This window comes from Zalophus californianus, chromosome 16, assembly GCF_009762305.2.
Source record: "Zalophus californianus isolate mZalCal1 chromosome 16, mZalCal1.pri.v2, whole genome shotgun sequence".
Taxonomy (NCBI): Eukaryota; Metazoa; Chordata; class Mammalia; order Carnivora; family Otariidae; genus Zalophus; species Zalophus californianus.
Genome location: NC_045610.1, coordinates 23379793 through 23395876, shown reverse-complemented (window position 1 = coordinate 23395876; position 16084 = coordinate 23379793). Strand labels below are relative to the sequence as shown.

At 49.8% G+C, this 16084-nt stretch overlaps 2 protein-coding genes across 2 annotated transcripts; both read left to right on the top strand.

Annotated features, from left to right (window-relative positions):
• Positions 1 to 1937: 1937 nt before the first annotated feature.
• On the top strand, positions 1938 to 4657 carry CCL14 (C-C motif chemokine ligand 14). The gene is made up of 3 exons (XM_027626394.2): positions 1938 to 2152; positions 3868 to 3982; positions 4428 to 4657. Exons 1-3 carry the CDS (start codon positions 1954 to 1956, stop codon positions 4516 to 4518), a joined length of 405 nt encoding a protein of 134 aa, XP_027482195.1. The 5' UTR covers positions 1938 to 1953; the 3' UTR covers positions 4519 to 4657.
• A 1956-nt stretch (positions 4658 to 6613) lies between these two features.
• CCL16 (C-C motif chemokine ligand 16) lies at positions 6614 to 10397 on the top strand. Its single transcript, XM_027626395.1, has 3 exons — positions 6614 to 6771; positions 9359 to 9479; positions 9888 to 10397. The coding sequence occupies exons 1-3, from the start codon at positions 6699 to 6701 to the stop codon at positions 10018 to 10020; spliced, it is 327 nt and encodes a 108-aa protein (XP_027482196.1). The 5' UTR covers positions 6614 to 6698; the 3' UTR covers positions 10021 to 10397.
• The last annotated feature ends 5687 nt before the right edge of the window (positions 10398 to 16084 follow it).

Below are 16084 nucleotides of genomic sequence, written 5' to 3'. Positions count from 1 at the left end.
TTAGGGGTTGTTTATTATAGCAATTAGCATATACAGATTAACATAGATAGGAACTTAATAATTTCTTAGAAAATAAAGGGATTTCCTGTAAAGCTCCTAACAACAACTTCGCAGGGAGGCTAAGTCTCCAGGAAAACAAAGTAAACACTGTTTCCTTCCAATTCACGTTCACCCTAAAACTTATTTCCTTAGATGGCTCCTAATGGCAATTGTTATTTGATTTGAAGAGTTTAAATAGTACTGTTAGCGATGATAACAAATACAGAATATGTCTAACAAATGGCTATCTTGGAACCCCAGCATGTTTCCTGTGAGATGTACCTACTTTGACCTGCTCAATTTATTTATTCATGCTTCTTCTAAAACATGCCTTTATAAATTACCTGCTCCCTGCCAGGTGTGTGTGAATGGGCAAAGATAAAGAACAGAAGCTCCCTGCCCTGTTGAGTCCAGTCAAGGAAAGAAGATATGAACAGCCTTCCAGCCACAGCAGCAAGCGAAATGGGCGAAGGGCCCCCAAGAAGAGCATGGTAAAGGCCACTGGACTAAGGCGGATCTGTTCTGCATCCTAGTCATCCTGTAAATATGAGCAAGCCCCTGGCCCTTCCTGAGCCCCAGTTCCTCCTCCGTAAATGGCCAGTTTAGACTAATCTAAGGATGGCAATACATAGCCTGTGAGCTGCACCCTAGCAGGAACCACATGTTAGCCACAGCACTCCCTCTGAGGTGTGTGGACACGGCCTCAGAATGGTCTCCAACACAGAACTCTGGTCCACCCTGAATCAGGGAAGTGTACTAACCATCCCTGAACAGGGCATTTTCTAGGTACCCCTCAAGCTTCTCTGTTACAAAAGTCAGAAACCAGGAAAGGGTCCCAAAGGCATCCACCTGAGCTCAGAAAGGGCTCAGACTAAAGGCTTTGCAGAAAAGCCACACTAGCCAGGACACTTACAGAGACAGCTTCGTTGGGGCAAGGAGGGCGGGGGGGTCCCATGTTTCCCCAGGCCACAGCAGTTAAGAACACAGACTTGGAAACGAGATTGCCCAGGTTTGAACACTGATTCCACTTATCAACTGTCAAAGCTTGGGTGAGTTTGGGGCGCCTGGGTGGCTCAGTTGGTTAAGCGACTGCCTTCGGCTCAGGTCATGATCCTGGAGTCCCAGGATCGAGTCCCACATCGGGCTCCCTGCTCAGCGGGGGGTCTGCTTCTCCCTCTGACCCTCTTCCCTCTCGTGCTCTCTGTCTCTCATTCTCTCTCTCTCAAATAAATAAATAAAATCTTTAAAAAAAAAAAACCTTGGGTGAGTTTTTTATACTCCCTCTGCCTCAGTTTCCTCAACTGCTGATTTAAAGATTAAATGGGCTAATATTCCTTAAACATTTGGGACAGTGCCTAGGGCATATAACCATTATGTAATGTTTGGTAAATCAATTATCTACTGAGCATCGTGGCACTTCTTCACCCCAGGGTACGGTGAGAGGGTAGTGATAAGGCTGGGAGCTAGAGGTTCTGCCTAAGTGTTTAAGTGAGGAGTTCCTACCCCAGATTAGTAAGACCGGACTTGCGGGGCTCCAGGCCTCATCCTGGTACCCCAAATCCCCTCTGATCTCCAGACAAACCGATCCTGAACCTCCCCACGTGGCCTTGTTCCAGGCCCAGAACTGGAATTGGGCACAGGCCACATCCCAGCCTTGAGGTCTTGCACTAAGTGCACAACAGTACCCCCAGGCCCTGCGCTGTGGCCTACACCAAAGGAAGGGCTTATATCCAAGGAGTTAAATTTATTCCCACTAGGGATGGAAGGCAAGGTCCTCCCTGAAATCTTGGCTCTCCAGGCTTCCCTCGCTCCGCCCTCAACAAACGTTCAGGATCTGAAATTGCTGAGGCATTGTTACTCCCTACTTCCGTTTGTCATCTTAGTTCCCTCATTTTAAAAAAATATTTTGCCTTGATGATCATTTCTCAACAACTCCTCAGCCCAGGATCCTCCGAAGTCGCTACCAGGGCAGCTCTCCTCCTGCAGCAGCTCCCCACCAAGAGGATAAAGTTCTCCCCCACCAGGAGGATGAAAGTCTCCATGGCAGCCATCTCCCTCTTCGTCATCCTCCTCATCACCTGCACCCTGGGGCGCAAGGCTGGGTTCTCCCCACGTGAGTACAACACCTTGTCTTCCTTCCAATTTGGCCCCTGTGGGTAAAGAACCAGGAGTAAGGTTTTTGGGGAAATAAGGATGAGGGGCTCTCGAAGGAGGTCTGGGGTCTTCTGAAACTGGTTTCGTCCTCGCCCTCCAGGACCAGTCCGCCTGCCCACCAAGGCCATGGAGTGAGGCCTGCCTCTCCACTCCCTCAGTTCATCTCTCTCTGCCATTAAATAAGAGTGGCCCACCCCATCTGGGGGACATTATCCGCAGGGAGATAGAGGAGCAGTTTGGGGGGACCCTCAAAGCCATTTGTCCGCTTGCCTCCTGAGATTGGGGCCACTTCCTTCCAGAGTCAGACCCACCCCGCAAGGGCAGCCTTGCTTCAGTGTGCGCTGAGGGGAACCACGACAGTACAGGTCCCATCTCGCCACCCTTTCCCAGTTTATTCCTTAGGATGAGCTGCCTTCACACACAACCAAAACTATGCCTCACCCTTCAATTTTACCTTGTCTCCTTTTCAGAAACTGGGAGGGAAAAAGAGGAGGTTATTGAAATAAAGCTGGTCTAACGTCAATGAGAATCTGGGCAGGGACCAGCGGACCCCTTACCCCATCCTTTGGGGAGGGAGGATGCTAATTGGGTAAAAGACCAGGCCTTTCCCTTCCCACCCACGCATGCAGCCGCCCCTGGCGACCTCGGAGGCCACTGCCCGGACACTCCCAGTCCTATCCAGGTTGGTCACATAATGTGCACACCCCCATCCCTCCACTCCATGACCACGGTGCCTTCTTGTTTCTCCAGGGCCCTTGGTCAGAAATGCCCTTCCTGCTACCTCCATAAGTCAAGCTTGACTGAACATGTGATTTCCACTGTCCCCCTCCCACACCTCCAATGAGAGCCGTGGAATTGCAGAATCAGAAAATAACTGGACAGCTCACCTAATCCAGTGATGTTTAACATTTTTTAGACAGTGGAACCCTTCTTCAAGCAAAATCTTACTCAGAAACCTAATATGTAAAACAGCAAAAAGGGCCAAAAGGGATACTATCTCCAAAACTCTACTCCTAATGCATCAGTATCTCTGAAAGAGACCCCAAAGCCCCAAGACCCCCAGGAAGCTCAGTATAAAAACCACCAATCCAGTCCAACAACCTCATTGACAGATGAGGAAACTAACAGGGGAATAAAGTTGCCATGGGCACAAAGCCAGGAAAGGCGAGGGGAGGTTGGGATCTGGGTGTCCTGACTCCCTGTCCTTGGACGTTGGTGTCAGCTTCCTTCCCTCTTTGCAGGACAGGGGTTGCATGGGGACACAGGCGGAATGGGCGGATTGGGAGGGGCTGGGTCTGCACGGCCAACTGGCATGTGTCCCTGTCCCTCATGGAGATTTCTTCCAAATATTCCTCCTATGTGGAACATCTGTGCGAGCCTGCCCCACAGGGGTGGTGTGTACTCACTAAGAAGACTTGGGTTTTGCTAATCTTCAATCCAGAGCTGAAGGTCATCAGCCAGTCTTTCTAGAAGAGGTTGAAGAACAGGAAGGAAGGTGATTGCTGATGCAGGAGGAGGGAAAGAGGAGAGAATCTGCACAATCCTATGTCCGAATTCAGCGGGGCCACCCCCTCCTTCCTTCCCTCTTCCACCCTCTGTAATGCAGAAGCAGCCAGCAGGTCTGGCCTCTAACAAAGAGCCCAGGCTCAGCTTCGCTCCCTGCTGTCTCCTCAGGAGGACCTTACCACCCGACCGAGTGTTGCATCAGCTACATTGCCCAGGCAATTCCACGTCCCCGGATCACAGATTATTATGATACCAGCAGCCAGTGTTCGAGGCCTGGAGTTGTGTAAGTGGCACCCGCACACCCTACTGGGGGGCAGGGAGCCTGCAAGGCTGGGGGTGGGGGAGGGAGGACCTGGAATGGGGACTTCCCAGAGCACCTCCCAGGTGCAGCAACCAGAGGGGCAAACTGGGGGCTTTCTGGCCTGGCTGAGCCTGCAGGAAGCCAGGAGGAAGCAGACCCTGTGGATGGGGAGGCATCAGGGAAGGAGATGGGGCGGGGGGGGGGGCACTTCCAAGGGCAGGGGAAGCACGGAGACTAGATGGGTCTAGGGGGGCCCTGAGGGGCTGGAGAGTATGTCTCAGAGAGGAGACTGGTCTTGGGCTGCCTCTACCAGAGGAAGGAGAAACAGCCTAGGTGGGTGAGGAGTTTGCTCGGGAGGGCTGACCAGCTTTCACTTCCCAGCTGCTGGATGCCTCAGTTGGTAACGCTTCTCCCTTTTGCTCCACAGCTTCATCACCAAAAAGGGTCATTCCATATGTGCCAACCCCAGTGATGACTGGGTCCAGGACTACATCAAGGACCTGGGGAGAAATGAGTGACCCAGAAGTAGTGGAGAAGGGTACAGCTGACCATCCTAAAGAGAAGATGAGAGGGCCCCCCCTCTCAGCTCCAACTCTCAGCCCCAGCCGCCTCTCAGGAGCTGCCTTGCCTTGAATTAAAGACCTTGAATTCATGCCCTCCCTGCCGTCACTCATTTCTACTGAATCTACTCATTGGAGCCCAGCCGGGGTGGTACCATCGGCATCAGCCTTTGTTCTGCAGAGGTGTGGTCAGCCCTGGGTACAAAAAACAGGTCAGGGCCTGTGATGGGGATACACAATCATCATCATGATGGGAACAGATACCATTGTCTTAGCACTTTCTACCTTCCAAGCAGTCTGCTAAGTAGCCTGTGTGTATTATCTTATATAAACTACACAAGTGTAAAGCTAAGAGTTATCACCTGGTTTTGCAGGTAAATCTTCATAAAGACTTTTTCATAGCAGCCATACTTCAAAATCTTTTGTTCCGAGCTGCTCCCAAGGCCCTTGTTCCCAGCCATCTGGGGTAAGAATGATTTGTGGACATATTTTATCCAACCCTTCCCCTCCACTTACATACAGCAGGTTGTACTCTATTGTTAGGGCCATTTCTGTGCCCTCCAAAAGGCCTAACAGAAAGCCTGGCCTAGAGCAGGTGCTCAGGAAATGGATGGATGGATGGATGGATGGATGGATGGATGGATGGATGGTTGGAATGAGGCAGGAATCAGGAGGAGGCTATGCTCCATGAATAACACCCAGCTGCCCCCAAAGGCTCTCAGACCCATCTTCAGGGTTTGAGGGGGAGCTCTGCGTACTCAGAAGAAGAGCATGCCCAGCGTAGGCTCTGTGGCCATCCTTCCCTGGCCGGAGGCCTCCCAAGACCAGGGCCAAGAGGAGGCTTGTATGCTAAAGGCACAACCAGGCTTCTCCAGACCTCCCTGCCTCCATAAATAGCAGCCAAGGGGGTACCCCACAGACATACCCTTCCTACCCTCATAAAAAGCCACAGCTTCCCCACCACTAACTGCCTTGAACCCAGCAGGACTAAATACATTATACAACTTTTCCTTATTTATGAGCAGTCATGCCGAACAGCAGGCCCCATAAGGGTCTCAATCCGCCCCTGCCTCTCTCTACTCTTCATTTACTGAAACGTTCCCCCCTCTGCCTCTAGAGCTCACAGTCCATCCACAGCAAAATCCCGTATCTTCCATCTCTTCTCTGAACTCTGCCTTCAACCCCAGGAATGGGGTCCTGAGGCAGTCTGAAGAGAGAAGATGCTGAGGGACAGGTTAGCCCTGGTCAAGGCCGGGGACCCGGAACCTGGAACTGTGGGACACAGAAGCGGGTTGCCAGGTGCGTGTGCGGTTGGAGCGCCCTCTGCTGGCCATGATTGGCCACAGCGGCAGGTTGGAGGAACCCATACCGCGGGGACGCAAAAGGGATGGCCAACTAGACCTAAAACTGGTTCAGAGTCCAAGGTCCAAAGATATTAAAAAAAAAAAAAAAAATCAACAAACAAGCCAAACACCTCAGCAATAAATGAGGACCCAAGGATCAGCACATTGTTTTTCTCGATGTATTAGTAACATAATCTGTGACAGGAAAAATTCTGAGCTCAGTCATGTGTCAGACGGGGGATGGGGGACATTGTTTTCAGAGGCCTAAACCCTACCCCTTGCCCCAGTCTGTGCACTCTCTAATCCTGCCTTATGTTCACCTTCCCAATGACGGATCACCTGGGGGAACTGGGGAGGTTCCACCCTCCCTCCACCTCCCCCAAAATAGAGATGGCTGGCCCGTAAGGTGGTGAAATCACACGGATCCGGTTTTCAGAACTGCCTGCCTCCTTCCTTAGGGAGAATTTCTTTAACCTCTCCAAGCCTCGGTGGCCTCATTTATAAAACAGAGTCATAATCTCCGCTTCACTCCTGCAAGGATTAAGTAAAACAGGGCATACAAGGTGGCGGACACCCAGCGCACACGAATCACTCACTCCCTTCTCCACTCCCCTCCTCCTGAACTTAAATCATATTAATTCACCTGCGCCAGGCCCCGCCCCCCCTTTCAGCAAACACTGAGGGAGGCCGCTCCTCTCTCTGCCACATGCTCCGAAGTGGTCAGAGTCCAGAAGGCCGTGAAGTCAGAGTGGACAACCAGCTTTTCCCCTGAAGCTGAAGGGCCCCCCTGAGAGGATGAAGGTCTCCGGGGCTGCCCTCTTTCTCCTCATTCTCATCCTCACCACTCCTGCTTTGCACGGCCAGTCAAGTGAGTCCACCTGTCCCTGTAGAGCAGGAAAGAGAAGGGGGACAAGGTAGCTGGCAGTGGGGTGACACCAAGAGCCCTGTCAGGTCTCTGTCATCAGCCGCAGGGCCTCTCCCCTCCTGCAGGCACACCTGCTGTCCGCAAACTCTCCCCTTCGCAAGTAGAGCTGGGCTGGGGTCCCAACCCCTTCTGGGGTCATCAGGCAGTTTCAGGAAGCTGGGTCAAGGTCACGTCAGGGGTCCCGAGGTTGGAGAACAGGAATGATCATTTAGGGGGAGCCAAGGAAGTAACAGAAGAGATGATAATAAACATGAGCAATGAAAGGAGAGCAAGACAGGTGCTGCAGATGCTCTGGGAGAGCAGGACAAAAAGCGTTGGGGAGGCGGCTAAGCCCAGGGGTGGGGACTCTAAACCTAGACACCCCTTCCTTGTGGTGTCTGGCACAGATTGCTGGGACTATCGTGGCAGCCAAAAGAAGGCCCAGTGGGATGCCCAGGTGTGCATATGAGAATTTCATGGCCTCTATCCCCATTCCCCAGCCCAGGTCTGGGGAATGGGGATAAAGTCCATAGAAAAAGTCCACATAGAAAAAGGAAAAGTCCATAGAAAAGAGGAAAAGAGGAAAGGGGTTGAAAGGTTGTGGAGCCACAGGATGCTTGGGACCTATGGAGAAAAAGGTTGGTTTAACCCTTTTTCTACCCCCAACTCAACCACCATTTATGAAAGACACCACATACCCACCCCAGGGTGTGGTGTCCCAGCCCTTCTTTTCTCTCTAAAGCTACCCCGGGCACCTGGTCTGGCTGGACTCTGCCTGTATAAACTCTCAGGGGAGCAAGGGCCACCCACACACCATGTAATCTGCCCACACACTCTCAAAATGCCCCTGAACTTTGTAAACTCTGCTTGGAGTACCGGGGTCATGGCCATCACTATGAGCAGAGCTGCATCTGGTGGGTGGCAGGAGGCAACAATGCCCTTAGGGAAGGTCAAACAGACCACTGCAGTGGGTTCAGTCTTCCAAAAAGAGAAAATGGCCCACCCGAAGCATGGATCGGCCAAATTGTACTCTCGAGATATTCCAGTCTTGGCCACCAGCTGGAAGTAAGGGTCAGGCTGCAGAGGGATTTGCACTCTGCAGTTTTGGGGGCTGGGGGAGGTCTCTGCCTGCCCTCCTGTGTGATATCCCCAACTGATGAGCAGTCAGGGGAGCTCAAGGGAAACAGTGCTAACAACCGAGGCCAGCATTCTGTCAGCATCAAAGAGAGGCGGGCAAGTGGCATTTCTGGGCAAGAAGAATGGTCATTCCTACCACCTGCTCTTAATGATAACAACTGGTGACTGAGCCTTTCTATGGGCCAGGCTCTGAATTGAGGGCTTAACCAGCATTTTCTCCGCCAACCCTCACCCCGATCCTCGGACATAAGCATTTTTTACCCTCATTTCATAGATGAGGAGACCTAGAGAGATTTTTAAAATTTGCCCATGATTCAAATCATTTAGTCAATATTCCTATTTAAGATCTCTGACCTAAAGCCTAAATTAGAACACTTTTCTTCCCACCCTAACTTCTCTGGCTCATTGCTCATCTCGCCCTCCTCCCTGACCCTAGCCCCTCTAATGCCTCTAGGATAGAGTCCACACTCCCCTCCAAGGAAGGTGTGCTGGTCCTCCCCCTCCCGCTCTCCAATTTCATCTTTTTTTTTTCATTTTCTTTTTTATTTTCTTTTTTTTAAAGATTATTATTTATTTGAGAGAGAGAGAGCATACGAGTGCGGTGGGGGGAGAAGGGGCAGAGGGAGAGGAGAAGCAGACTCCTCACTGAGCAGGGAGCCTGACTCAGGGCTCGATCCCAGGAACCCCGGATCATGACCTGAGCTGAAGGCAGATGCTTAACCTGAGCCACCCAGGAGCCCCAATCTCATCTCTTCTTACATCTTTCTTCTCTCATTGCATTCCAGCCGTCTGCAGCTGCTCAGTGCTCCCCCAACACAGACAGCTCCCGCCACCTTTAAGCCTTCATACCTTCGTTTCTTCCAGGCCCTACAAGCCCTTTGTCTCAATTCTGCTCAGCCTTCAAGAATCAAGCCATGCACTTGCATGCACATGCGTGCTATGGGACTTCTTCCCCAGCCACCCAAAGCTGTTCCCAAAGCACCTTGTGCCAAATTCTCTTCTATCCCAGACCACATTCCACTGTAGTATTTTTCACTCTCCCTTTTCACCCTGACTAGACTGGGAGATACTCGAAAGTAACAACTGTGTCTCCCTCGTGTTTTTTGCCCCCTTAGAGCGTGGCATGTAATAGGAGCCCAATACGTGTTTGCCAAACCAAGCCCTGGTTCACCAGCAAATGAAATAACCGAGACATTTGCACTTGATGAAACTCAGTTCAGAGGCTGAAGGTTCTACGAATGTGTCCTCCCCCACTTTTTTCACTTTCTCTGTTACCCATCAAGCTATCATCAGCCCCTGCTAACAGATGGCTTTGCCATCAGAGGCGGGGAATGCAAGGGATGGGGGATGAAGGTAGGCAACCATGGGCTCCCTCTACACCTACTTGGCTCAGCTTTCAATGTGATTCCCTCAGAAAGTCCTGAGTCGTTGAACAGTTCTCACACCTGCTGCCTGAAGTACCATGAGAAAGTAATTCCAAAGAAACTGGTGGTGGGATACAGAAAGGCCCTCAACTGTTACCTGCCGGCAATCATGTAAGCATTCCCTGCAGATACTTCTGTGGAGGCGGAAGGGGAACCCGGGGCGGGGATGAGATGCACAGAACCAGGAAGTCTCCATGGGAGAAGGAAAGGAGTCATGATTAAGGACTCAGGCTTTGACTCTCAAAGGGAAGGCCTGGGTTGAATTCTTGATTTTGCCACTTAGAGCTGTGTGGCCCAATAAATGGCAGCCATCTCGGCTGAGCAGGGAACAGGCTGAAACCGGGATGACGAGGTCTACAACACAGACAGGGAGGCCTTCTGAGGGAACTCCTGTGGGGGAGGCCCGGGGAGGCAGTGAAGAGTATGAGGCGAGCCCCAGGTGAGCTAGAAATGGGGAAGCATGGACTGGACCCCCCACCCCACTCCATGACCACTGACCATCTAACTCTGCCTCCACAGCTTTGTCACCAAAAAGAACCGAGAGATCTGCGCCAACCCCCAAAACGAATGGGTCCAAGAGTACATCAAGGATCCCAATATACCTTTGCTGCCTCCCAGGAACTTGGCCCAGGTCAAAAGCATTAGGCCTTAGGAAGGCCACAACATCACAGCTCTCCATGACCATCAGGCCCGGTGGGAGTCTAGGTTCGGGAAAGAAAGGTGCAGCCCTGTGAAAATGCAGGGGAGCGGGGGGGGGCGTGTGGTCTGAATGACAGTTGCAATCAGAGATGCTAATTAAATGTATTTCAAACATGTTCTCAGTCTCTGGAGGAAATGCCAAAGTTAAGGGGGACGGGGATACATGCATTCTTAATACACAGAAATACATATTTCACATCCTTTTTCCCGCTCTTTCAGTGCCTCACCGCACACCCACACACCAGCCGTCCCAGATAATTATGCTCGGCTTCCAACCAGCCAGAACATCTCTGGCCTCTGACTCATTAAAAGCCCCACAGAATTCTTGACTTTTTTTTTAACACTTTACTTTGTATATTTAATAATGAATAAAATTATTATAGTTACACTGTTTTGATCAATTTTGTACTAATAATTTTTTCTTGCTTATTTTTTACTGTTATGTTAATCACCGTACATTACATCATTAGTTTTTGATGTAGTGTTCCATGATTCATTGTTTGTGCATAACACCCAGTGCTCCATGCAGAATGTGCCCCCTTGAATACCCATCACCAGGCTAACCCATCCCCCACCCCCCTCCCCTCTAGAACCCTCCGTTTGTTTTTCAGAGTCCATCGTCTCTCATGGTTCGTCTCCCCCTCCGATTTCCCCCCTTCATTCTTCCCCTCCTGCTATCTTCTTCTTCCTTTTTGAATTCTTGACTTTTCTTGTCCATCTTTATCCCTTGACTAGATCTCTTCTTCTTCTTCTTTTCTTTTGAAACATAGTTGGGTTTTTTTTTTTGCAGGTCAGAGTGGGCAAATAATGATAACTATTAATAATGTTAATAGTTTTTGTCCTTGCCACAGAGGTTTTGCTAGATCCTCCGATATGCAGCTCTGTGGTCTTCCCCAGGCGGGGCTGGAACGGAGAGAAGTAGGGATCTCAGCTCCCACGCTGAGCCACTGGTATGTGTCACACAGCGTCATGTCTCCAGGGCTTACCCAGGTTGCAGCACTGTCAGGGGCTTCATTCCTTCTTAAGGCCGAATAATGGTTCATCGTGTGTATGTACCACATTTTGTCTACCCATTCATCCATTGGTGGACGTCCCGGTGTCCATACCCTTTTCCTTTACATTAGCCAGGGTTAGTGGATCTTGGTTTCTATTACTTGTGCCCAAAGCACTTTAACTTGTACGGTGACTCATCAGTCTCCAGCTAGGGGCTCAGAGGCAGGTAAGGGTCTGAGGCTCTGACCCACATGCTTCCTGCTCCTGTCCCTTCACGGGGAGCTTGCATTAGAACCTCCTGGACTGGGAGTTCCTGCTCCTTGATCCAGGGGTTTCTCTCTACCCTCCCTGCTATCAGAGCTGAGGTGTTACGGCTGAATATGATCAAACGCCTCCCTCTAGTAGCTCACAGCCCAGGGATGCCAGAGTCACTAACAAATACGATACAGTCAGGCCCGGACCTTTGCTTGCAGAGGCCAGAGCGGACACGGAGGGGTAGCAGGGCTCAGACTGACACAGGAGCCAAAACAAGTTCAGCATGTACACCCAAGGCAGCAGGAAGTTTCTAAGTCCTGAGCCAGCACCAGGGTCAAAATCAGGGAACCAGAGTTTAAAAGCCTAAAGGACAGGGTGGGGATGGGGCTGAAAACAGGAAACAGAGGCCAAGGCCAGGATGCTGACAAGCTGGACAGGAAATGTTGTTTGTTATCTCTCTCTCTCTTTCTCTGGGTCCATCAGAGTTCAGAGGTGAGAGGTCAGTCTGAAAACCTAATTGAAGGTCTATCTACAAAGTCAAAGTCCCATCCTAGCACATCGTATAAAGCTTGCCAGAAACTCCCAATGGTTTAACACTGGAAATACTTTCCTCTGGAGTTTCCAATTGTTTTTAAAGAGAGCTATTCCTAGTCTTTTCAAAGTAGATATATGCCTGGCCTTAAACTCTCTCTCTCTCTCTCTCTCTCACACACACACACACACACACACACACACACACACACACACACACACACACACACAGGACCCCCTCCCTGGGACACACAGCGGTCTGCCAGCCCTGATCATCCTAAAGCAAACACCTCACCCACATAAACCAAACCAGCTCACATGACTGTCAGCCTTGTGGGTCAGGGTGGGGCAGGGGGGATTGATTGGGAGGTGGGGGGTGGAAAATAAGGCCTAGAATAGTGGGTCACTTTCACTGCTAGGTCCGAGAAAGGCCTTCGCCTCAGGACAGGTGAAGACCACACACAGCAACATGGGGAGACCAGTGGGTAGCACAGGAGGGCACGAACACGGGGAAGCAACCGTGTGTAGTACAAAGAGAACTCACATGCAGGGAAGAGGTCTGGCCACGTGTCCCTCTCCGTGCAGTCATTTCCTGCACCATGAGGATTTGGACCAGATGATGGATGTCCTGAGGCTAGCTTCGGCAGGCCAGTAAGAAATGCTGGGTGGCCTCCAGGGTGGCCTTCGAAGATAGGCCAGGTGAACATGCCTTTTCCCCACAAGAGAGGACATATGTCCATGCGCGTGTGTGAGTGACCAGTGGAGAGTCGTCAGCAGCCAGATCTAGCATTAGCGGGACAGGGCTGATGCAATGGTTTAAATGCTCCAAATTCAGAAAGGCAAAATCTAGGTTCAAATCCCAACTCTGCCATTTACTAGGATACCTTGGGCAACTACTAAATCCTTCTAAGGATTTAGTGGTTTCGACATTTATAAAATAGGTCAAATAACAGGACCTACCTCCAGATGTGGAGAGGAGTAGGAGAATGCTTAGCACAGAGCGAGTGCTCAGTAAATGAGCCTTATTATGTCGGCATCTGACTTTTCTTTAAGACTGTAGAATGTGGGACAGAAAGGAGCTTTCTCTCATTGTGAGATAAGGGAACCACCGTTCAGAGAAGGAACAGTGACTTGCCCCAGGCCACCCTATGAGTCATCGGCAGATCTGGCATTAGAACTGGGGGCCATATTTTAAACAGAAGAAGCTTCTGGTCTCCATGAGGCTGAGGATTGTGTGAGTATGGGGAAAACTGGATCCACCCCACAAAGAAAGCAATAGCTCAAGGCCTGAGAGCCTCCTTTCCCGTGATCTGGGCTCCCGAGCCCCTGACCTCCATGTGGCTATCCTGTGATTGCTGCCAAGGAGATTTTGAGGAAGAAACGGGCAGACACAGGGAGGGACGCTGTATCATTCCAGAGCCTGGTGTTTACCAGTGATGGCCTTTTCCTCTTTGAGCCAAGTTTCCTCGTCTGCAAAATGGAGCTGACCCCTTACAGGGCTGTTGTGACAATCCCCAACAGCAGGGTCTGGAACAAGCACTATAATAAAATGGAAAATGTTGTTATTCTCTTAGCAGCTAGAGAAAGAATCCCTTTCATGTAGGAAACAACCTCTGTTAAGAAAATGTTAAGGCGCGGGGGGGTTGCAGAGCAAGATGGTGGAGGCGTAGGAGACCTGGGTTTGGTCTGGTCTCAGGAATTCAGCTGAATAGGGATCAAACCATTCTGAACTCCTACGAACTCAACAGGAGATCGAAGATAAGAGTAACAACACTCTGAACAGAAAAGCGACCACTTTCTGGAAGGTAGGACGTGCGGAGAAGTGAATCCGAGGCGATATTCGGGAGGATAGACGGCGGGGGAGGGGGCCTCCGTCGGCCGCTTCTGGCAAGTGATAGAGCCGCGGAGCACAAAATCGGAACTTTTAGAAGTCGGCTCCGCGGAGGGACGTCGCTCCAGTGGCTAAGCGGGGGGTGGAACCCTCGCGGGACAGTGTGGTCTCAGGACCCTCGGGGTCACAGAAAGACTGGGGGTGCCTGAGTGCGGCAGAGCTCCCAGGTATCGGAGCAGGGAAGCCGGCTGCAGAGATGGAGCTGAGGCGCGGGCTCTCAGCTCGGGGTTGCCATAAACTGTGATCCGCGGCCCAGTCGGGCCACTGCTCCTCCAGCAGGGACCCAACAAGCGGCAGAGCCGGGGAGACTCCCCTTCCTCCCCGTGGGAGGAGCGGCGCGGAAGCGCACCGCAGGGATCTGCTGGGTTTGGAGACTCCACACGGGGTCGGGTGCCAGAGATAGAAACGCACGGTCACAGGCCGGGTGAGCACGGAGTGCGGCCAGAGACCAGGGAGATGGGAGTGACTGCTTTTCTCTGGGGGCACACTGAGGAGCGGGGCCCTGAGTTCTCAGCTCCTCCGGGCGGAGATTGGGAGGCCACCATTTTCACCCTTGTCCTCCAAAGCTGTACTGAGAGCTTGCAGGGAACAAAAACTCCTGAGAGCAAACCGGAGCAGCTTGCTTAGCCCGGACTCACAAGGGCGGGGCAATTCCGCCTCCGGCAAAGACATTTGGGAACCACGGCAACAGGCCCCTCCCCCAGAAGATCAGCACGAACAGCCAGCAAGCCAAAACCAAGTTTACCGATCAAGGAGAACGGGAGAACTCCAGCGCTAGGGGAATACTGCACATAGAATTCATGGCTTTTTTACCATAATTCATTAGTTTTTCAAAGTTAATTTTTTAACTGTTTTTTTTAATTTTTCTTTTTCCGTTTTTCAAACAACATCTTATCAATCCCTTTTTTAAAAAAAAACATTTTTTATTTTTCATTTTTAGAGTCATATTTTATCCCTTCATAGTAGTTACCCTTATTTTTGGCATATATATATAAGTTGTTCTCTCTTTAAAGTTTTGAGATACAATTTCTTCTAACAGATCAAAATATACCCTAAATCACTAGTGTATGGCTTTGTTCTATTCTCCTGCCTGATCACATTCTCTCCCTTTTTTTTTCTTTTTTTTCTTTTTTCTTTTTCTTTTTAAATCTTCTTCTTTCTTTTTAAAAACAACTTCTTATCTTACCAATTCCTTTTATAAAATCTTTTATAATTTTCATCTTTACAGTCATCTGCCATCCCTTCATTGTATCAACCCTTCTTTTGTACATATATAAGTCTTTCTTCCTTTAAAATTTTAGCGGGCACTTTCTTCTAACAGACCAAAATATGCCCAAAAGCTAGTGTGTGGCACTGATCTATGCACTAGCCTGATCATATTTGATCATATTCTGTTTTTTTTGTTTTGTTCTGTTTTTGTTTGTTTTTATCTTTTTCTTTTTCCTTTTTTTTTCCTCTTCTTTCTTTCCCTTTCTTGTCCCCTGGTTTCAGGTCTTTTCTGATTTGTATAGAGTATATTTGCTGGGGACGTTGTTAAACTGTTAGCATTCTGTTCTCTCATGCATCTGTTCTCCTCTGGACAAAATGACAAGATGAAAAAAATCACCTCAGCAAAAAGAACAAGAGGTAGTACCGTCGGCCAGGGACCTACTCAATACGGACATTAGTACGATGTCGGACCTAGAGTTCAGAATCATGACTTTAAAGATACTAGCTGGGCTTGAAAAAAGTGTGGAAGTTATTAGAGAAACCGTTTCTGGAGAAATTAAAGAACTAAAATCCAACCAAGTTGAAATCATAAAGGCTATTAATGAGGTGCAATCAAAAATGGGGGCACTAACTGCTAGGATCAATGAGGCAGAACAATCAGCAATATAGAAGACCAAATGATGGAAAATAAAGAGGCTGAGAAAAAGAGAGATAAACAACTACAGGATCACGAGGGCAGAATTCGAGAGATAAGCGATACCATAAGATGAAACAACATTAGAATAATTGGGATCCCAGAAGAAGAAGAAAGAGAGAGGGGGGCAGAAGGTATATTGGAGCAAATAATAGCAGAGAACTTCCCTAATATGGGGAAGGAAACAGGCATCAAAATCCAGGAGGCACAGAGAACCCCTCTCAAAATCAATAAAAATAGGTCAACACCCCGACATCTAATAGTAAAACTTACAAGTCTCAGAGACAAAGAGAAAATCCTGAAAGCAGCTCGGGAGAAGAGATATGTAACCTACAATGGTAGAAACATTAGATTGGCAACAGACCTATCCACAGAGACCTAGCAGGCCAGAAAGGACTGGCATGATATCTTCAGAGCACTAAACAAGAAAAATATGCAGCCAAG